General features: G+C 40.5%; 1 protein-coding gene across 1 annotated transcript; it reads right to left on the bottom strand.

Annotated features, from left to right (window-relative positions):
• Positions 1-16,143: 16,143 nt before the first annotated feature.
• Positions 16,144-19,382, bottom strand: LOC149252056 (cytochrome P450 750A1-like). Its single transcript, XM_089454061.1, has 5 exons — positions 19,309-19,382; positions 19,034-19,177; positions 18,088-18,187; positions 16,901-17,245; positions 16,144-16,794 (listed from the first exon to the last, which is right to left on the bottom strand). The coding sequence occupies exons 1-5, from the start codon at positions 19,380-19,382 to the stop codon at positions 16,144-16,146; spliced, it is 1,314 nt and encodes a 437-aa protein (XP_089310187.1).
• Positions 19,383-22,421: the final 3,039 nt, after the last annotated feature.

Here is a 22,421-nt window from a genome sequence, read left to right as displayed (position 1 = left end):
ACAAAAAGAAAGTTGTTATATAACTTTGATTTCGATTTAAAGTGAAAACAAACAAGCTTGTCCAAAATCAAAAGACACCTTAAGATTTATTTGTTTAATCACTGGAAATACATGAAATCAAACCATAATGACGAAAGTAAAATGACTAATCAGCTATGGACAGCAAACAAGCTAACTCTTTAGACCAGCAAAATGCCTAACACAGGTTCAGATCTAAGAGGCCAAAAGCAAGACTAGTTTACTCTTCGTTATGGGAAATTGTAAATGAATAAGAAATACAAAAGAACAAGTACAATTTCGTTATATAACAGAGGCGGAATGATGGCAAGTAATATTGGTTTCAGAACAGGTGCAAGACTGGTAACTGGCAGCCAAATCAATAGTGAAAACAGGCAAGAAAATGGGAGGAAACCCCAAATGCACTAGGCAAATTTGGGCCAACGCAGGTGCTGCACAGCCAGTCTGGCTCTCAGCGCAGGTAGCCCCTTCGGGACCTGCGTTGCAAAGCAGGTAGCCTGTGTACTACCTGCTTTGGAAAACGAGAGTTGCGTTTTCTCAGTTTCCGGGTCACAATTTTCTCAAAAATGCACAGTTTTTGCTCAAATCAGAAGCAATCAGTCAAGCACACTCAAAGGGATGATTAGGAAGGTGAAAAAGCTATCACTAAGAGCTTACAAGGATCCTTGTAGATCAGCTCTTCAAATCATGAACTTGCTCAGAAATGAGCCAGAGTAGCTGCCCTCTACTTCGCTTTTGATATAGTCAAAAGCTTTTCGATTTGGTACTCTCTTGTTCAGGAAATGAATAGCAAAATACTACAAACACAATCAAACGGATACGATCCCTAGCAGAGTCACCAGTTTGTTGTAGGGAAAAGTATCCGACTCGGATGACCCTATCCCACTCTAAGGGTGATAGTTCCTTAGCAACAACTGTAAAACAAACTACTTAAGGTTTACTTCTTTATGAAAGCAAAAGAGAATGGAGAAAAGCACTAACCGTTGCCTTGCGCTTAATGTTGAATCCAAACTCTTCTCTTTGGCCGCTTGCTCCTAGCTCCCTGTTCTTTTGCTTGCCCAGCTACAATGAGATCCTGCAAAATAACAAAGAAGGAAACTACAAGAGGCATGCAATCATAACTCGTTCATGGATTAGTGTAAACCAAACATGCAAACATCACAATATATTATTGAAACAAGAGCACATAGAAGAACCTCAATAGCTTTTATTAATGAAGAAGTAAAGGTTCTGAGAGTATTACAACCATTGAAGGCTCCAACCCAGCAACACCTCCCAGCAGAAAGAATTTCTCCTCTTCACCTCTCTCAAACAATCACCCAATAGTTCTATATTGAAACCAACAGCATATCATTACTTTGCACAAAATTCCAGCCTCCTCAGCTCATAGGAGAGAGCTCAATATATAGATGAATTGAGAAAGGATGAGTTAGCTTGCAACTGATGTGTAGCTGCCTTGTGTCCTCTCTCTCTTCAGTTAATCTTTAGTTGATCTTCAGTTCTTGAGTCCACTTGGAGAACCTTGCTTCCACTTGGAGAAACAGAGCCTCTGACTCATCACAAGGCGAAATACCTGATCCAAGTGTCATTTTTGGAAGATTCCAGAGCAATGACTCAGTGTGCCACTTGTCCCATCTCGCTCAGCGCAGGTGGCCTTTGTTCCACTTGCTTTGAAACGCAGGTACACCATGGAGCAACTGAGTTTCAGCGCAGAAACCTAGTGGAGCACCTGCTTTGATTTCAGGATTGCTTGTTTTTGAGTGTTTTCAGGTGGAGAACTGATCTGAGAGCTGTTGGTTTGCTGACCTTGTTCCTCTAGGGGTAGGAACATCATGTTTAGGGAACTTTGGATCCCTTGGATTATTGACAATTCATGCTTGTTGCTATAAAGCACAAATTTGTCTATAACAATTATGTTGGAGTATCATGGCAATAGTTCACATGAGGATGAAACATGATGAGGTCGACCCGAGATGTTGTAGTGAGCATGTAGCTTGAGATGGAGGGACCAGCCTTCCACGATGGAGAGCAGCATGTGGAGATTGTGACAGGGTGGTCGATGGTCATGGATTGAGATGATTTCTAATGTATGACATACCGGTGGGGTGTATACCTTGGTATGGTGATCTTGGTGACAGATGGTTGCTGGGACGAGACATGATGGAGACGGTGGTTCTACATATGTTGCAGGGATGTTTGTAGTATGTGGAGGAGTTGACATCATAGATGATACAGTTGCTGATGATCTTGGTGGATGGCTACCAAGATGGTATGTTGTCGAGGACGACAACAACTTCAGGTGGAGGAGGATGTAAGGACTTGCGGTCCTTATGCACACGCTTCGGCTTGAAGTGCGAGCTCAACATGAAACATGCGAAGATGTTATGGTATAATGAAGTGCGTGGAAAGTTTGGGTGAGCATTTATATATGTGTGGGAGTGTAATGGAACACCCACGGGCTGACCAAGCGAACAAAGGAAGGCCGACATGAAGTTAAGTGTATTTGTGATGGAAATGTGGGCGTGGGCAGGTCGGCTGGGCAACCAAGACCTTGCCCTGCCACACGTATATATTGGAAAGGCATTGGAGTCATTTCCACAATCACACATTTGCTCAACATCTTCGCTCATGTAAGGAGAAGGCACAGAACTACAAGGTCGATGCACAAGAGGTAGAGGCATAGATTTGGAGGATGTGCCCATTCTTGGGCAAGGCCGCACGGAGTTAGGTGTCATTCTTGGTTTTGGGTGAAGGCGCAGGCAGGAGAGCCCGGTGGTTGGGTGAGGGCGTGCACGGGTGTGTGGCGCCCGGTTTATGCGACGGACTGCCCGACGGTGAAACGTTGGTGGGCGCCTGGTTTGTGCGACAACTTGGCACAGGTTCTTGGGTGACTCGAGTGAGTGCCCGCCCGTCGTGCAAGTATGCACAGAGACTTGGTGGAGTGTTGAGATTGTGAACGGAGGTGTGTCTCGGGCAGAGGTGAACCATGTGTGGCGACTTGGAGGCGCGCCCGTGTTGGGCAAACAACGCGATCGTGTGACAAGGTGAACGAAGGGTTGGAGAGTCGTGTGGCGACCGTGCAGAGGTGCCAACGAGCTGGACAACCGAGTTTGCCGAAGTTGTGAAAATTGGCTAAGTGTAAATTTGGGGTTTCCCAAGATTTAACTTGTACTTTGTAAAAGTGAAGATTGTATAATATATTGATTCAGGCAGACTCATATTACAGGGAGTTGCCGCTCCCTTTATACTGTTGTGCATTTCTCTTGTATAATGTTGTTATGTGAATGTTATGGGCTTTCACTTGTATAAAGGAACGCATAATAATACTTGGTAACGAAGATAAGACTAAGTATGGAATGTTAGGCGTAGTCTAAAATCGTAAGTATTGGTGAAAAGAAAACGATTGGTAGTGCTGCACCTCGCTATAAGCGGTTGAAAGACTACCACAGGTGTAGGGGCGTGACACCCTCTGCCCTATCGTTGTTTGTAGTAAGGGGTGGTATATTATTTGTGAACAATTATTCACACTATGTGAACGAAATAACCCCTTTGAGAGTCCTATGGATGGATCAGAAGTGAAACCTTCGTGTTCTTAAACTGATTCACACCTACGGCTGTCAGCACATTCTGCTGATGACGGGACACTGTGTAATGGAAACATTTACCAGTCCTGCATAGCACACACAAGCCAAGCGAGAAATTCACGAATACGGAGCATGGTCAACGAGCATGGTCAATGCGCAGTGTGCAGCAGTTGACAGATCTAACCATAGAAAACAAAAGTAATAGTGACAGCTGTTTGTTCCAATCAATGGTAGAAAACAAGAAAGTAGACGATTAAAAAAAAATACTTTTAGTGTAATTATTTCAATTATTTTATTTATAGCCCACAATGTCTATAATAATTTTTTTTGTTATTATTAATACACATTTTAAATACATGTATGTTTAATTTATGATTGAGTCATCATTGCATATTAACATATTTAATTTTATGTTCCTCCAGATAAATAAATAATATTGAAATATTTTACTTAAGTGTGAGTTTACACTAAAATGTTTTGTTATTATTAATAAATATTTTAAATACATGTATGTTTAATTCATATTTTAAATACATGTATGTTTAATTTATGATTGAGACATCGTTGCATAATAACATGTTCAATTTTAGGTTCCTCAAGAAAAATAAATAATCTGGAAATATTTTACTTAAGTGTACATTAAAAGTTGAACAAATCATACATGTTCTTTTTTATACATGTTCTTTTTAATACAAAGTAATTCAAAATTTGTTACTTTCAATTTTTTTTATATGTATCAAGCTAATATTTAAAATTTTGTTTATAATTAACATTCTCTTAAAACCTACGTTGAAATATTTAAAAAAAAATAAAAAATTACACATATTCTCACAAATTAGAAAATACGAAGTGTATATATATATATATATATATTCCTTCAATTAATTTATATTTCTTTATATAAAATTATAAAAAAATTCTATTATATAATATAGACATCATAATATTTGGTTTGGTTTATCCATGAGAATGGAATATTTATTTGTTATGTATATTTAAATAAATAAATAAAGTCACATGTTGTCACGTACCTCACCCTCATATTAAAATGTATAATAAAAATTTTTTTATGAGGCTACAACCTCAGCAGCTTTATAGTGCTCAGATTAACTTACCATCGGATTAACTTACCTTTGCTTTGGATATGTTTATTATTTATGATGTTTAAACCCTATGTCACCCCTCTACCCTTGTGAATTATACCACACTTAATCCAGCGCTGTGGCTTCGGGCGTATCGAGGCAACTCTGCTTGATACCTTTGTTGGCACCACCTGCAACGGACATGTGGCTATGATATTAAATTCCGCCGGCCCGTTCACGTGAATGGCACGGCTCAAGGTGGAAAGTTCCCGCTTCCTGTTTGGGAGTTACCGCCTTAATCAACGGCGTGGATACTCTGGGTAAATCGGAGGGTGGAGGCACCTCCACGACTCCACTTCTGGCATCGGCTATATACTTCAGCTTATCCCGAAACTTCGAGGGTTTTTCGGCATTCAACTCCATTTCGCCACAGTGGGTGAGACTGTTTCGCGCCGAGGAAATGTCTGCCATCTCCGCCCGCGCGCGTCCTCACCGCCGAGCTTCTGTTTCTGAGCTTATATTCTTCAAGCTAGCTTCTGGTAAGTGTTGCAGCCAGTTTATCATTTTCTCGTTTTACCTTGGTTTATCTTCTAAGGAGTCGGACTAATGATTTCTTCAATCTCCTTTTTGCTTGTTGCAGACATCCACTTCTGGTGTTAATACGACAGGGTGGTCTTCCTCCAGGCGATATATTGCTGGGGTTACCACAGGTACCGCATCTTCAGCTCTTTGATATACTGTGTTTCTAATTTCTGGGTGGATGTACTACTCATTTATCCTACCGTCCGTCGGCAGAGGGTTACCCCCTGCGCCTAAACGATGCCCCAACCTTATTTTTCATGGTTGGACGCAGATGGCGACGGAGGGTTCTACACTGTCCAGTGCAGTTCGTCTTGGTTGTGTGCTACGGATTTCGGGGTAGCCCCCTCACTTCCAGCGGTTCTGAGTTGGAAGCTTCTAGTTATGAAACTGTAGTTCTGTCTCTAGTTTACTGTAGCAACTACGTACTGTATATATTTTGGTTTAACCTTATTTATGACTCTGCTGAAGGCATATATTGGATATCCAGCTCATTTGGTATTGTTTGGACCGATATAGCCTTGCGGCTGTTAAAATCAATTCAACTCTTTGTTTATTACTATTGTTATTTACATGTATCCATTTTAACTTAAAGATTTCAATGAATAGGGAAGTGCGTGCACTACCCAGATTTTGTAATTGTAATCTTTTATTCTGTAAATATGCTTTACTATCTTCCGGCGTTATGTAAAGCTTTGTTTACAATCGGAGTTATTTAAAATCAGAATTATTTCCTAGCAAGTCTTTGTGAGATACCTGCGAATGTTGCGCCTGCATCTCATTACCATAGATGTTTGGCCGTTCGATCTTGGGTTCTCTATATGTAAGGGATTAATTAGTTCTGAATGTTATATCCTCAAGTCGAGTTGCTATTTAGTCTTTAACGTGGCAATGTTTGGAATTTACTCCGCGGCTCGCTGTGTATATATACGTTTTCCTGTGAATCGTTTGACATGTATATGTTTCACTGAACATCATTTAATGTTTACTACAGCGCTTGTTGCATGTCTCACTATTTCCTTCAAAAGCTGGTATTTTTTGTATATGCATTTACGCTGTTACAGGAATCAGTCCATGGAATCCGATCTAGGACTATTCGTTTTTCTTCTTATCTAGCTTATCTAAAGATATCTCGTAAGCTTGTTTTCTGCTTAAGTACTGTTTGTTTTCAAAGTGCAAACGATTCTCAGGTAACCACCCCTCAATCAGGTAGTTGTCTTGCGCAATGAAAACCTCCGGACTCATCCACACCGCAGGGTCAACCCGGGTTCGAAGGTTACGTTTTAATTAATCCTCTTCTTGACTTCTTTATACTCTGAACTCCGTGTAATACCTGAAGAGGTTCCATTCGAGTTTTAAAGATTATGGGTAAGGTTTGTAACGTTACTCCTCTCCATTATCCTAGTGATGATAGTTTCTGGGGATAATGACAAAACCCTAATAACTTAGGGTAAACTACCCACGAGACAGGGCTTTCAACCCCCTGATTCACAATTGGGGTTTAACCATGTCTCCGTTCTTCTGCATGCGCTAGCAGTTAAAGTAATACCCCTACAACCAGGTTCTGTTCCGTTCTTCCATTTCCTGCTCTGGGTCAAGTACCCCAGTTTATTTATTCTAAATCATAGCCATTACAATTCTATTTATGCAACAGTAATAACGTTTGCTTCTTCCAAGAAAACTCTGTTTATATTTACAACACAGTTACTACAGATGCATTAAGGTTCAGTTTACTTACCTGGTCACTGTCGATATTGTAACTCCTTAGCAAGTCACCTGCAGATTTCTGTGCATAGCTTGTTTTCCACCCAACCGTGAGACTTGTCCTCTGGGACCAGAGTCTCCCCCCAAGCTCTCCTTGCTGGATCACAATCCTCAGCAAGACAGCACTTTGTGCTCGACTATCTGGTCCTTACCAGACTTAGTCCCTTCGAGTTTTTTTTTCTCTTTTTTCTTCTTTTTCTCTGCCTGTCTCTACAGCCCAGAGTTTTGTCAAAACCTCCCCTTTTCCCTGGAGGCCCTTCCAGTTAGGGAAGGTAGTTATTTCCAGTTTTACTAACTAACTTTCTTTTCCAGTTCCCTTCCGGGAGCTGCCAATACTTTCATGAGTATTTTCTTTTAAACATTTTAGTGCACATAAAAAATTAAAAGAATACTCTTAACGAAAAAGAAGTCTTTCAATGTCATTCTAATTTAGTCTTTTACCGAAGTAAACTTAAATAATTACATTTTCCCGGGGTCATCACATCTCCCCCTCCTGAGATTGGACATCGTCCCGATGTCTAGTGTTCCCAAACAGCTCCGGATAAGCTTTCCTAAAAAGCTCTTCATCTTCCCAAGTGGCCTCATCAGGCCCATAGTGCTGCCACTGCACTTTAATTTGGGTAATAACCCGTTTCCGTAGCTGCACTTCTCTCCGGTCGAGAATGCTCAGCGGCTCGACCAGGACCTCTCCTTCCGGTTCGACCTGCAACCATCAACAGTATCAGTCATTTGTCTCTGGATACATTTCAATTAGTTCAATTGAAATCAACTCTTACCCGTATATCTTGCCACTTGATCACATGCTTAGGGTCATAAATATACTTTTTGAGCATGGAAACATGAAAGACATTGTGAATTCCAATGTGGTTTGGTAGAGCAAGCTGGTAGGCTACTGGCCCAACTCTTGCCAAGACCTGAAAAGGTCCAAAATAACGAGGTGCAAGTTTAGCACAGCTGCTCCATTGCAGGGTGCTCTTCCTGGCTTGTATTCTTACATAGACATGGTCGCTCTCCTGATACTCCTTGAACCTTCTTTTCCGATCTGCAAAATTCTTTTGCCGATCTTGAGTGGCCTTTAAATTAGCCCGCACCCTTTTGACCATGTCTTCCATCTCCTTGAGCATTTCTGGACCCAACCTTAGTTTGTCCTCCGGGCCACTCCAGCTTGAGGGCGTACGACATTTTCGTCCGTACAAGACTTCAAATGGAGACATTTGGATCGATGTGTGATATCCATTGTTGTAGGCGAATTCCACCAAGTGTAAGTAGTCTTCCCAGTGTGTTGGTTTTTGCATTACACATGCTCTCAGCATGTCCTCCACAATCTGATTTACTTGCTCCGTCTGTCGATCAGTCTGGGGATGGTAAGCTGTGCTAAAATTCAGCCATGTTCCCAGTTCTGCAAATAGTGCTTTCCAGAAGGCGGATGTAAACTTTACATCCCGGTCTGATATTATAGTCTTCGGAAGCCCATGCAGTTTGAACATGTTCTGCATAAAAATGTGTGCAATCTACACTGCCCTGTAGGTAGATTGCACTGGTATAAAGTGTGTTGCCTTACTCAGCTTGTCTACTACTACCATAATAGAATCATTGTTCCTCTTTGTTCTAGGCAGCCCAGTTATGAAATCCATAGATATAATTTCCCACTTCCATTCTGGAATTGGCAGGGGTTGCAATAATCCTGTCGGATGCTGGTGCTCTGCCTTGATCTGCTGACACTCCAAACATCGCGCTAAATATTCAGCCACATGCTTTTTCATTCCCGGCCAGTAGTATTCCCCACGAAGTGCAGTAAGCATCTTCTGGTATCCGGGATGTCCTGCGTAGTGACTGGTATGGAATTCATTCAAAATTAGATTTTTAAGGCTATTGTCGTTTGGTACAAACAATCTCTTTTTATAAAACAACATTCCATCCTTGCTTACTTCATACCCCTGCTGACTTTCCTTGCTGGAAAGTGGCATTTGCTGCTTCATTTGCTGATATTCGGCATCTTGGTTTGCTGTTGCTTTTATCATTTCCTGCAAGGAATTATTCCACTTACTGAGTGTAACTTCATATAAACATTGTACCTTTCGACTCAGGGCATCAGCTACTCGGTTCTCCCTTCCTTTCAGATGTTTAATGTCAAAATCAAATCCACTTAAGAAATCTGCCCAACGGGCTTGCCTTGCATTCAGGGTGGGCTGACTGAAGTAGTTTGTCAAGCTGTGATGGTCTGTTAACAACAGAAATTTTCTACCCAGAAGATAGTGCCACCACATTTTAAGTGCATGTATGACGGCTGCCAACTCCAAGTCGTAGGCAGAATACTTCTGCTCATGTTCCTTCAGCTTTCTCGACTCGTAGGCGATCACTTTCCCTTCTTGCATTAACACTCCTCCCACGCCTTCTCGGCTAGCGTCGGTACATACCACATAATCCTTATTAGGATTAGCTATACTCAAGACGGGAGCACAAGTGAGCAAATGCTTAAGTCGTTCAAAACTTTGCTGACATTCCGAATTCCATTTGAATGTCCTCCCTTTCTTTTGCAAGGATGTGATAGGATATGCCACCCTTGAGAAGCCTTCCACGAATCTTCTATAATACCCAGCCAATCCCATGAAAGACCTGATATTCGCCACATCTTTAGGCACGGGCCAATCCATTATGGTTTTTATTTTGTCAGGATCCACTACAATCCCTTCCTTTGTAATCACATGGCCTAAATACTGAATCTCCTCTTTATAGAAATCGCACTTGCTGAGTTTAGCATACAACTGATGCTCTCGAAGAGTTTGCAGCACCATCCGGAGGTGCTCCTCGTGCTCCTCCTTGGAACGAGAATAAATCAAAATATCATCAATGAATATTAGTACAAATTTGTCCAAAAATTGATGGAACACACTGTTCATTAAGCACATGAAAGTGGCGGGTGCATTTGTCAATCCGAAAGGTAGCACTACAAATTCGTAGTGTCCATACCGGGTTCTGAAAGCTGTTTTAGCAATATCCTCTTCTTTAATTCTAATTTGATGGTAACTAGATCGCAGATCAATCTTAGAAAACATTGTCGCCCCCTTGACTTGATCAAAAATCTCATCGATCCGACGCAAGGGGTATTTGTTTTTAATTGTGAGCTTGTTCAGCTGTCGGTAATCGATACACATTCGGAGGGTTTCGTCTTTCTTCCTGACAAATAGCACCGGAGCTCCCCATGGAGATACACTGGGACAGATATAATTTTTATCGAGCAATTCTTGTAACTGCATTTTCATCTCAGTCAACTCAAGTACACTCATTCTATAAGGTGTCTGCGAAACTGGGGCAGCTCCTGGTATTAGTTCAATGGTGAAGTCAATATCCCTTTTTGGGGGTAATCCAGGGATTTCCTCCGGAAACATGTCCACAAATTCTTTTATTACCGGAAGGTGGTCCAGTGCGGTCGTTTTATCCTTGTTTTTTGCATAACCCACCTGAATGGCATACACCTGGCATCTTTTCCGGATGCATTTCGCTAGCTGGGATGCAGTGATTGGTCGGACCTGCACCGGTCGTTTAATTCCCTGCATTTCCTGTTCCTTTCTAGAACCATCCTTGTATCGAATGATCTTCGTTTTTCAGTTCACTAATGCCCAATGCTTTTCTAGCCAATCCATCTCGATTAGGACGTCATAGGATCCAAGTGGAAGCATATTCAGATCTGCTACCACTGGCTGACCTGCTATTACTATAGGGCAGTTTTTGATTTTCGCCATTACTCGTCTTTTAGTCCCTGTAGCTAGCTGTACCAGCCAAGGGTTTCTGAATTTTTCAGGTTGTAATTTACACTGTTCAACTATCTTTGGACTAATATAACTTAGAGTAGCTCCTGGATCAATTAGAACAGTGATACAAAAGTCTAGAATTTTACCTTCAAATTCTACCATGGTGGGCTGGTATTCTACCTGGCGATCGTCCAAGGCTGCATTAATCCATGGCACACTTCGTCCCACATCGCCAACGGTTGATGCCTCATGGATCTGGGATATCTGATCAGTTCCCTTCCGTTGCCGACAGTTCTTGACGTAGTGCGGTCCGCCACAACCCCAACACTGCACGGGGGGTCTGGTTATTCCCTCGCTGTCCAACTTGATGGACTGTTCGCCCGTTCTAGTTTCACTGATGGTCTTGGGTCTGAACGAACCTATCGGTGCTACTCTACTGTTCTACCCTTTACCACTTCCTTTAACTCCACTGCCCCGGCCTCCTTTACTGTTTCCAGCAACTTTACTATTCTTTTTCTCACTCCATTTTCTGTTGGAACTATCCCCTTTCTGTTTGCTTTGCTGATAGCAGATTCTGGCCTTGCAAATAGCTTCATCCATGGTTCTAGGATTGTCAAATTCAATCCTTTCTCTCATATACATGGGTAAACTGCTAACAAACCTTTGCACCTTGGCTTTTTCTTCTTTAAGGTAGGGTACATAACGGAGCAGGGACGTAAAACGATTAATAAACTCATCCATAGTCTGTTGTCCCAATCGCAGGTCGTGGAATTCTTTCGCCTTTTCATCATAAAAGCGTTCTGTCAAGTATCTCTCTTTGAAGTATTTCTGGAATTTTTCCCACGTTATGGTTCGTTCGCTTACCCCTTTGACAATTTTAACCTCCTCCCACCACAGGGTTGCTTTTCCTTGCAACTGAAAGATAGCCAATCGTGCCTTCAAGTTATGGTCATACTCATACAGCTGGAAATATTTGTTCATATTGATTAGCCATGCTTCAGCCGCTTCCTCTTGTTCCCCATCATAGTGTGGGGGTTTAATTTTTCGGAATTCTCCCTGTAATTCCACCCTTTGACGCTTTGAGGTTTGCTGTTCCGATGCATTATCGTATTGATCCTCTCCTTCTTCCGAATTTCCGGGTTCTGCTTGGTAATGTTGCTCCTCCGTCATTCTCTGTTGTTCTGCACTGGGGTTGACTAGTGGCGGGTTCTGTTTGTCAGACAAACTCTTTAAAATCCTTTCTTGCTCCATCGTCAATCGTGCATTATCTTCCCGCAACTGAGCCATTTCATTCTTCAGTTCCTGGACTGTTTCTAGTATGGTCAAATTCGTGCTGCGTGTCTCCTCACCCAGCTGTACACACAATTCTGGGTTGTCTCTAGGATTTGTTGCAGGCCCCTGATCTGCTGCGGGTCTGTGTGGTGTGCTACTAGTTCTCTGCATGCTGACTATTACTATTTAGTGCCTTCTGTTGCCCTCTTTTCTCCTTTGTCTAGTCTGGTCTAGTCTGGTCTAAAATCAGGAAACATTTACACTGTGAGTTTCCGGGCACAATTTTGTTACTCAAAGAAAGGAAAGAAAAAAAAATATTAATACTATGATGACCGTCTCAATTTTCACATGTTAATCACATCCCAGAGGCCACAGTATGGGCATCCTGGGCTCTGATACCAATTTGTCACGTACCTCACCCTCATATTAAAATGTATAATAAAATTTTTTTTATGAGGCTACAACCTCAGCAGCTTTATAGTGCTCAGATTAACTTACCATCGGATTAACATACCTTTGCTTTGGATATGTTTATTATTTATGATGTTTAAACCCTATGCCACCCCTCTACCCTTATGAATTATACCACACTTAATCCAGCGCTGTGGCTTCGGGCGTATCGAGGCAACTCTGCTTGATACCTTTGTTGGCACCACCTGCAACAGACATGTGGCTATGATATTAAATTCCGCCGGCCCGTTCACGTGAATGGCACGGCTCAGGGTCGAAAGTTCCCGCTTCCTGTTTGGGAGTTACTGCCTTAATCAACGGCGTGGATACTCTGGGTAAATCGGAGGGTGGAGGCACCTCCACGACTTCACTTCTGGCATCGGCTATATACTTCAGCTTATCCCAAAACTTCGAGCGTTTTTTGGCATTCAACTCCATTTCGCCACAGTGGGTGAGACTGTTCCGCGCCGAGGAAATGTCTGCCATCTCCGCCCACGCGCGTCCTCACCGCCGAGCTTCTGTTTCTGAGCTTATATTCTTCAAGCTAGCTTCTGGTAAGTGTTGCAGCCGGTTTATCATTTTCTCGTTTTACCTTGGTTTATCTTCTAAGGAGTCAGACTAATGATTTCTTCAATCTCCTTGTTGCTTGTTGCAGACATCCGCTTCTGGTGTTAATACGACAGGGTGGTCTTCCTCCAGGCGATAGATTGCTGGGGTTACCACAGGTACCGCATCTTCATCTCTTTGATATATTATGTTTCTAATTTCTGGGTGGATGTACTGCTCATTTATCCTACCGTCCGTCGGCAGAGGGTTACCCCCTGCGCCTAAACGATGCCCCAACCTTATTTTTCATGGTTGGACGCAGATGGCGACGGAGGGTTCTACACTGTCCGGTCCAGTTCGTCTTGGTTGTGTGCTACGGATTCTGGGGTAGCCCCCTCACTTCCAGCGGTTCTGAGTTGGAAGCTTCTAGTTATGAAACTGTAGTTCCGTCTCTAGTTTACTGTAGCAACTACGTACTGTATATATTTTGGTTTAACCTTATTTATGACTCTGCTGAAGGCATATGTTGGATATCCGGCTCATTTGGTATTGTTTGGACCGATATAGCCTTGCGGCTGTTAAAATCAATTCAACTCTTTGTTTATTACTATTGTTATTCACATGTATCCATTTTAACTTAAAGATTTGAATGAATAGGGAAGTGCGTGCACTACCCAGATTTTGTAATTGTAATCTTTTATTCTGTAAATATGCTTTACTGTCTTCTGGCATTATGTAAAGCTTTGTTTACAATCAGAGTTATTTACAATCGGAATTATTTCCTAGCAAGTCTTTGTGAGATACCTGCGAATGTTGCGCCTGAATCTCATTACCATAGATGTTTGGCCGTTCGATCTTGGGTTCTCTATATGTAAGAGATTAATTAGTTCTGAATGTTATATCCTCAAGTCGAGTTGCTATTTAGTCTTTAAAGTGGCAATGTTTGGAATTTACTCCGTGGCTCGCTGTGTATATATACGTTTTCCTGTGAATCGTTTGACATGTATATGTTTCACTGAACATCATTTAATGTTTACTACAACGCTTGTTGCATGTCTCACTATTTCCTTCAAAAGCTGGTATTTTTTGTATATGCATTTACGCTGTTACAGGAATCAGTCCATGGAATCTGATCTAGGACTATTCGTTTTTCTTCTTATCTAGCTTATCTAAAGATATCTTGTAAGCTTGTTTTCTGCTTAAGTACTGTTTGTTTTCAAAGTGCAAACGATTCTCAGGTAACCACCCCTCAATCAGGTAGGTGTCTTGCGCAATGAAAACCTTGACGGACTCATCCACACCACAGGGTCAACCCGGGTTCGAAGGTTACGTTTTAATTAATCCTCTTCTTGACTTCTTTATACTCTGAACTCCGTGTCATACCTGAAGAGGTTCCATTCGATTTTTAAAGATTATGGGTAAGGTTTGTAACGTTACTCCTCTCCATTATCCTAGTGATGATAGTTTCTGGGGATAATGACAAAACCCTTATAACTTAGGGTAAACTACCCACGAGACAGGGCTTTCAACCCCCTGATTCACAATCGGGGTTTAACAATGTCTCCGTTCTTCTGCATGCGCTAGCAGTGAAAGTAATACCCCTACAACCGGGTTCTGTTCCGTTCTTCCATTCCCTGCTCTGGGTCAAGTACCCCAGTTTATTGATTCTAAATCATAGCCATTACAATTCTATTTATGCAACAGTAATAACGTTTGTTTCTTCCAAGAAAACTCTGTTTATATTTACAACACAGTTACTACAGATGCATTAAGGTTCAGTTTACTTACCTGGTCACTGTCGATATTGTAACTCCTTAGCAAGTCACGTGCAGATTTCTGTGCATAGCTTGTTTTTCACCCAACTATGAGACTTGTCCTCCGGGACCAGAGTCTCCCCCCAAGCTCTCCTTGCCGGATCACAATCCTCAGCAAGACAGCACTTTGTGCTCGACTATCTGGTCCTTACCAAACTTAGTCCCTTCGAGTTTTTTTTTCTCTTTTTTCTTCTTTTTCTCTGTCTGTCTCTACAGCCCAGAGTTTTGTCAAAACCTCCCCTTTTCCCTGGAGGCCCTTCCAGTTAGGGAAGGCAGTTATTTCCAGTTTTACTAACTAACTTTCTTTTCCAATTCCCTTCCAGGAGCTGCTAATACTTTCATGAGTATTTTCTTTTAAACATTTTAGTGCACATAAAAAATTAAAAGAATACTCTTAACGAAAAAGAAGTCTTTCAATGTCATTCTAATTCAGTCTTTTACCGAAGTAAACTTAAATAATTACATTTTCTCGGGGTCATCACACATGTCCAACTAAGTGAAACATATAATAGAATTATACATCATAATATTACATTACTTTCCTACTAAATTGTATTGTTAAAAATAATCTAACAAGTAATAATTATAAATGTTTGATGATATTTTTTTTCAAAATTGATCAAATATATATATATATATTTACTTTTATTTTTATTTAAATGATATTGATTTTTTATTTAGTAAATATTTTATTTTTGTTTTAAAATAGATATGTATTAAATTTAAGTGTTAAAAGAATTACACATCTCCGTGAGTTGTTGAATATTTTTTTAATTTTTAATTTTTAATGTTTTAATTATATTTTAACAAATAATATTTATTATTATTATATATTTTATTATTTATTTTATATATATATATATATATATATATATATTTCTTAATTATATTTTTAACCAATAACTTATTATTATTATTATTTTAATTTATTATTTATTAAATATTAAATATTTTTTTAGAATAACTATATTACCTCGCTTTTAAACACATTAAAAAAATTAAAAAAATGTGATAAAGAATAATTCCTTACGTGACTGACAGGTAGAGTGATTTTAGCAAATAAAACCACAATAGAGCATTCAATAATTGTAATACGGCAGAAAATAGTCTTTAGAATTAAAAAATACAACGCTAATCATATGTCGACATGATATCTATCACAGAACATCCAACAGGTAATGCAATGAAAGGGAACGGAACTAGCATAAACTAGATTGAAATAGCGAGTAGACAAGCATTTCTGGAGAAACTAGAATAGCATGTGGCGGTGCCTTGGCTCATCCTACGCTTTATCATCCCTGGTCTGTAGTGGAACTGGAAAGCTTACCCTCAACCTTGGATATGCATACAGCGGCACTTTCCTTGGAATCGTCAGCCCGCACACTTCCGTCATATCCAGCTGCGACGGATCACCTTCAACGCTCCAATCGAAAGTGTGCATCAGCTGAGCCAATGCGAATTCAATGGTAGGAATAGCCATGGGAGCCCCCGGGCATCCTCTCCTTCCTGCCCCAAACGGAATCATACGGAAGTCTGATTGATCTGCTAAATTCACATGTTCCTCCTCCATGAATCTCTCCGGCTTGAATTCGGAAGCATCTGCTCCCCACACATTGGGATCCCTTCCTATAGCCCACACATTCACCATTACCATTGTTTTCTTAGGAATATGGTATCCTCCTACTGTCACAGCCTCTACAGATTCACGCGGAATCGCTAGCACCACAGGTGGGTATAATCTTAGCGTTTCTTTCACCACGCAATGGAGGTATTTCATGCTCGCTACATCAGATTCATTCACTTGGCGATTCTTGCCGACTACCCATTCGATTTCTTCTTGCAATCTCTTCATTGCATGGGGATGTCTGAGCAACTCACTCATTGCCCATTCTAACGTGGTTGAGGTGGTCTCCAGCCCACCCGCGACCATGTCCTGCACAAATACAAAACCAACGAATCCAAAATATTGAAGGATTTAAGCATAAGAATGAGGATCATAAATGATAATATATAGAATGGGCGAGGGCGGAGAGACATACAAGAACAACAACCTTGATAGTTTCCCGTGTGATTTTGGAATCAGTCTCAGCTTTCTCGAGCAGCACATCCACGAAATCTTTAACTTGAGGCTCTTCTCCTTCTTGGTGATTTGAGGTGGTGGCCATGCGATGAGCAACATGGTCGTCTATCATTTTCTCTGCGAATTCATTGAATGTTTTATGGATCTTCTTCATGCGCCGCTTGATACCTTGCAAATCAAGCCAATCCAAAAAGGGAAGAAAGTCTCCGATGGTAAAAGCTCCCGCCGTAGATACCACCTCTAATATTAAATCCTTGAAACCTTTGAAGCGGCCACCCAACTCATCGTCACTAAATTTCCTCACCTATTGTGATTAACCCCACGTAAGGTAATTTTAAGTTACCAATCAGTTAATCAAACCTGCGTAAAAGTAATTTTAATTACATATCAGTTACAACTAATTCTTGGCATTGGTTAAATGGATCAGCGAGCACCCTAACAGGGGGGGAGAAGGTGGATGGAGAATGGTGTGCTGTAGTGACAGACCATAGTGACAGACAGAAAGGGAGAAAAGAAAATAAAAAGAACATACCTGGTTTTGGACTAAGTCTGGTAAAGACCAGATAGTCAAGACCCTAGGTGTTGTCTTACTGAGGATTGGGATCCGGTAAGCATAAGCTCGGGGGGAGACTCAGGTCCCGAAGGACAAGTCTCAAGGTTGGGAGGATAGCGAGCTTAACACAGGGATTTTGCAGAAGGAGTACTGAAGAACGTTCTCGACAAGCGGTAACCAGGTAAGTAACAAAACCTTAAGACTCTACAACTGTTGTGATACTTATAAGTACTGCATATTATCAGTAGGGGTTAGAAACCCTACAGTGTCATAAGCAAATAGAATAACTGCGAATGAGAAGATGACACAGTAATGCATGTCATTGTGTCAATTAGAATTACTTAACTTTGCATACGTGGCAAGAAAGGCTACTTAATAGAACAGAGTGAGATAAACGAAGGGGCTAGGGTTTGTAATTGCAGGGCCGAGTACCCTGTGAAGGAGAACTTGAGACATTATAATAGAAATTTATGCATTAAACTTATTGATTCGAAAAGCCTCGGTAGCCTTACTGTCACGTGATATAGTAAGTGTAAATCTGGAGAAGGGCCATCGAAACTTTAGTTTATAAGACTGGAAGTATATCAGGGTACGGCAGGCAGAAGTTTAAGTAGCAAGCAGAACGAGTTCACGACTGAAGAAGACCTTAAGACCGGCAGAAGCCTGAGGCCACTGTCGCTGTTCTCATGACCACTGTGAGATACGGAAATAGAACTTAGGTTCACGTTCAAACCCTATCGTAAGAAGGGAAAAACAAACAGAGGAACCACTGTAAATTTAAATGGACTGCTCTAATAATACTGTCGAGTACAAAACATCTATACATTTAACAATAGATGAATAATATCTAGCGTATAAGTCGCATGCAATAGCATCTGTACCTAAAAATAATAACTTCATATTCACAGTAAATGAATAATGCTGTTATGACAGAGGAATAAACGCATGGTCGTTACTATATTCATATCAGAACTCTACACTGTTAACTCCCCTAATTCATAATAAAGATTTAAGAGCAAACTGTATATAACAGTCGGAGTCCATGTCCCGGCGGTAATAGAACGATACCAGGGAATAACCTTAAATCTGTATGACTGAAAGTCTCATTTTTCTTAACCCTCGCCGAGTCGGCCAGACATCTATTGGATTAGATGCAGGCGCGAGTCCCGGCTGGGCTATCGAGGTGATTGGGGAAGCGGCGTATGCCGACTTACCAAACCCTCTTAAAAATCATAATCACCATGAATAGACTACAAAAGATACATATAAACAAATAATGAGAGATGCTGAAACTCGAAACCCTTACGGGAGCTTTTTATAAAGGAAACGATAAGAAATAGCTAGAAATATAATAATGTTCGACGATAGACAACAGGCCGAGATAACATTAATTTACACAGGTATTCACACTCTGTAGTAGTTAAAAGAACTTAAAGAAAATCATATGGGTTCGGTCCCAAATTCATTAGCCAGCAGAAGCTACAAAGTAAATACAGATACAGATTATATAAATGCGTCAATGTCCCTAAATCATAATACCAAGGCAGCCACTGAGCAGCTAAACTTATGACCGAGAGTTTCGACCCAAAATCTGCTGTAAGCAATGGAGGAAAAGTATCGGGCTGCACATACTCAAACCCCAATGGGTATGGCCCCAGATTTGAGCAGGCAGTGAAACTCCATCTGCGCCAACCGAAGAAGAAAGGTGGCGGAAATTATAAACTGAAACAGCAGAATACCCTCCGACAATCTTATACCAAAACCTTAACTAGTAGTTCATAATATGAGAGGGGGATTCGTGGCTATAGAATTACCTGTGTATATCCAGCTTAGTAGCAGCAAAGGGCAGCTTATGCCGCTGAAGGAGCCACGACTGCGGGCTCGTCATTATCTGTCAATCAGCAATGAGGCCGTCACTGTGCGATTAATATGAGAACTCTGAACATTAATGCAAACAAACCAACAGGTGGAGACCTTACCTAGCTTTGGAGCGGTGACTCTACGATGAGGATGCATGTGTTGTCGAGGGCAACCGAAGAAGGCCGAAGCAGGAATCGTGGAGCAAATGCCCAGTGGTAACAGAGTGTTACCCCGAGCTCTGGAGCGCCAAATGGAAACAGCAAAAACCCCGATGAACGCGGGCCATAAACCTTATAAGCACAAATACATAACCCTGCGATGTGGAGTAATCTCCAGCGTTGATTATCATCCAAACCTCCCTGCCGTGGATCTTGGCGGTAATGCCAAAGTGCTGAAGGCGGGAAGGATCCAGCCTGCAAAGCCATGGCCGATCACGTGATCAGGCCGGCGGCATTAAAGGCAGGTCCAGGTGTAATGAGGAGGGGTTTCAGGATTAAATGGTATAGTCATATGTAGAACCATTAAACCATAACAAACCTTGACTCCGTAAGTTGGATGCATCAAACATGTTATATATATATCCGTTAGTGTGTGCACATGGTCATAGGGGGAGTAGTATGGTAACACATCGGACCTACTTTATACCCGCATGTGTAAGCTTTTATATATGGTTGAGGTTGATATATTCACCTTATAAATTTTTTTTTTAGTTATATTTAAATTCAAGTACGAGGTATGTGACAATATGGTATCAGAGCTAAAGGTTGCAATACTGGCGCCTTTGGGAATTGGTAAGCGGAAAGGATATTGAAGTACGCCATCAGTAGGCATTAACTCAGGTATGAGTTTAATCATTCGCATATTCATTTATGTCGTACACTACTTTTGGCATGACAGGTGTGATTCATGTTTATAACTTCTTTGAGAAGTAGGTGATAAGTTGTTGCATAACTACGTTCATAACATTGGATTCCTGATGAGGATAAAAGACAATGAAACTTTTGTCGCACTTAAGAACAATATTGAACACTCATTGAGGAAGTGATGATCAACTACCAACTTTTGATTTGCACATATGGCAATAACAACAATGCATATATTGAACTAGATTGGAATTACAATGAACGAAACTTAATAGGCCAATGCATGAATATAAATCAGGGGGAACATCCTTGAATAGGATGAAAAATTGTTTTACAAAAAAAGGACATTAGAAGAACCCCTTTAGATATTGGAAAAAAAACATGCAATGGGTCAAGCAGCGAGACTTGAGTGTCATAACTAACTTTTGATTTAGCCTTGTCATGGATACATGAAGATGATTGGTAGTTGAGATTGGTTAGTGTTGTATGACTAACCCATAGAACTTATATGCATTAATTGAATTGGACTAAGATTGCTACAATTCGTAAACAAGTAAAGTTGATTGATGTCACATGCATGGAATGTGTGTGTGAAGATTCTTACTCTCTCTGTGCTATAGTTCTAGTTGTTTATGAGAAGAGTCTTAATTTTATTCACCATGAGAATGCATGACGAATAGTATATGCTTATGTCCTAATAGTTTTAATGATGATTACCTTCTAATTAACTGAAATCCATTAGCATGGTATGTGCTGATGTTGATCATTACTTGTTGGGAGACAAAAACCATTGGAGCCTCGATTAAATGATGGTTGAATTTATCTCTACTATGGGAATGATGGATTTCTTATGCATGTTGCATTCCAGTGTGAAGTTAAGGATAGAGGCATGTTCAGTGGGTAACATTTCTAGGACCCATTCATGGTATAATTACATGTGATAAGTATTCATAAATAGACTACCTGTGTTAATACAGTTGTCAGTAAACTCTAATTACCTTCCCCAACCATAGATGCTTCCAAAGGAAAAGGAAGCAAGGAGAAGGAAGAAGACCGTGCTGTAGGGACAAACGGAGATGGGAAAAAGAAATCGCTAAGTCTGGTGATGACCAGATAAAGCAAGCTTTGAGTGTTAGAATCCTGCGGAAGACTCTAAGTCTTGGGATGACTAGATAAGCACTCGATGTGCATGTGAGTATTCCTTTGACCATGCTTAAGGAGTTGGAAAATGATAACTATAGAGTGTTGATGTTAATGATTTTCATAATGTCTCCTTGAACTCATTATTCTGAAATGGTCACATAGTAGTGTTATGATAGTTGTTGCATATAGCACCAAATGGTAGCTCTAGTGCATGTGTGACACTTAGGAGATTATGCTTCTAATTGCATAAGTAGAGCAATTGCTTCCGGTAGGGGTGGTTTAACTTGTTAGTTATGCATGTTGATCCAAGGATAAGATAAGTGTCTTGTTCACTTACTTGAAGAACACGTATGAATGTTTTATATGATTTCTTAGTAGAGAAAGTATTTGAATGCATGCAATAAAAGAATGGTTCTTTTATAGATTTTCTTGGTAAAGAAAATGTGTTAAGGCATGCAGCTAAAGATTGATTATCTTGTATGTTTTCTTGGTAAAGAAAATAGGTAGTTCCTATTAGAAAGACTCCACGTGAGTCTTGTGTGTGAAATGCTTGTCTCTGGTCTATAAAATCCTTGTTAAATATAGCCAAGTATCTTCTTGAGAAAGAGGATGAGGTATATAAATGTCCTGAGAACATAGCGTGGAAGGTGGCCAAGTTTGCCTGAATTAAAATATGTATCTTTATTTGATAAAAGCTTCTTGAAATATATATATATATATATATATATATATATATATATGCTAATTGCATTATGATTCTAGTTAGTCTCTAAGTTCTAGTGAAATGATTATGCGTTACATGCACGATAAAAGATAACTAAGGATGTGCTTCTAGGCACATAGATATTTATCCCTAATTTCTTGAGGAAAGAGTATATTACATATATACATAAATATAGTCTCATCCTAAGAGTATGCGTACTTCATGTATGAAGATAAAGGATTTTATGAGAGTTCTTGAAAATGGAAATAGAGGTTCTTTCCTTTAAAGACACATTAGAATAGTGTTCATACAAGAACCAAAATCCTTACTTGTTTCATGAAAAGAACTATGTGCATTA

Source organism: Pinus tabuliformis, chromosome 7, assembly GCF_031772625.1.
Source record: "Pinus tabuliformis cultivar Carrire ecotype Pingquan chromosome 7, CPIR1, whole genome shotgun sequence".
NCBI lineage: Eukaryota > Viridiplantae > Streptophyta > Pinopsida > Pinales > Pinaceae > Pinus > Pinus tabuliformis.
The sequence above is the reverse complement of the archived record's forward strand: the minus strand, read 5'-3'. Positions and strand labels throughout refer to the sequence as shown.

Excerpts from the sequence above, each read along its gene's own strand:
- LOC149252056 (XM_089454061.1), bottom strand. The coding sequence starts at position 19,382 with ATGACGAGCCCGCAGTCGTGGCTCCTTCAGCGGCATAAGCTGCCCTTT. Across the intron at positions 19,178-19,308 it reads ACTAAGCTGGATATACACAG|ATGGAGTTTCACTGCCTGCT; the intron begins GTAATTCTATAG and ends CGGTTGGCGCAG. Across the intron at positions 18,188-19,033 it reads GCTGCTCAGTGGCTGCCTTG|TGGTCATGAGAACAGCGACA; the intron begins GTATTATGATTT and ends CGTATCTCACAG.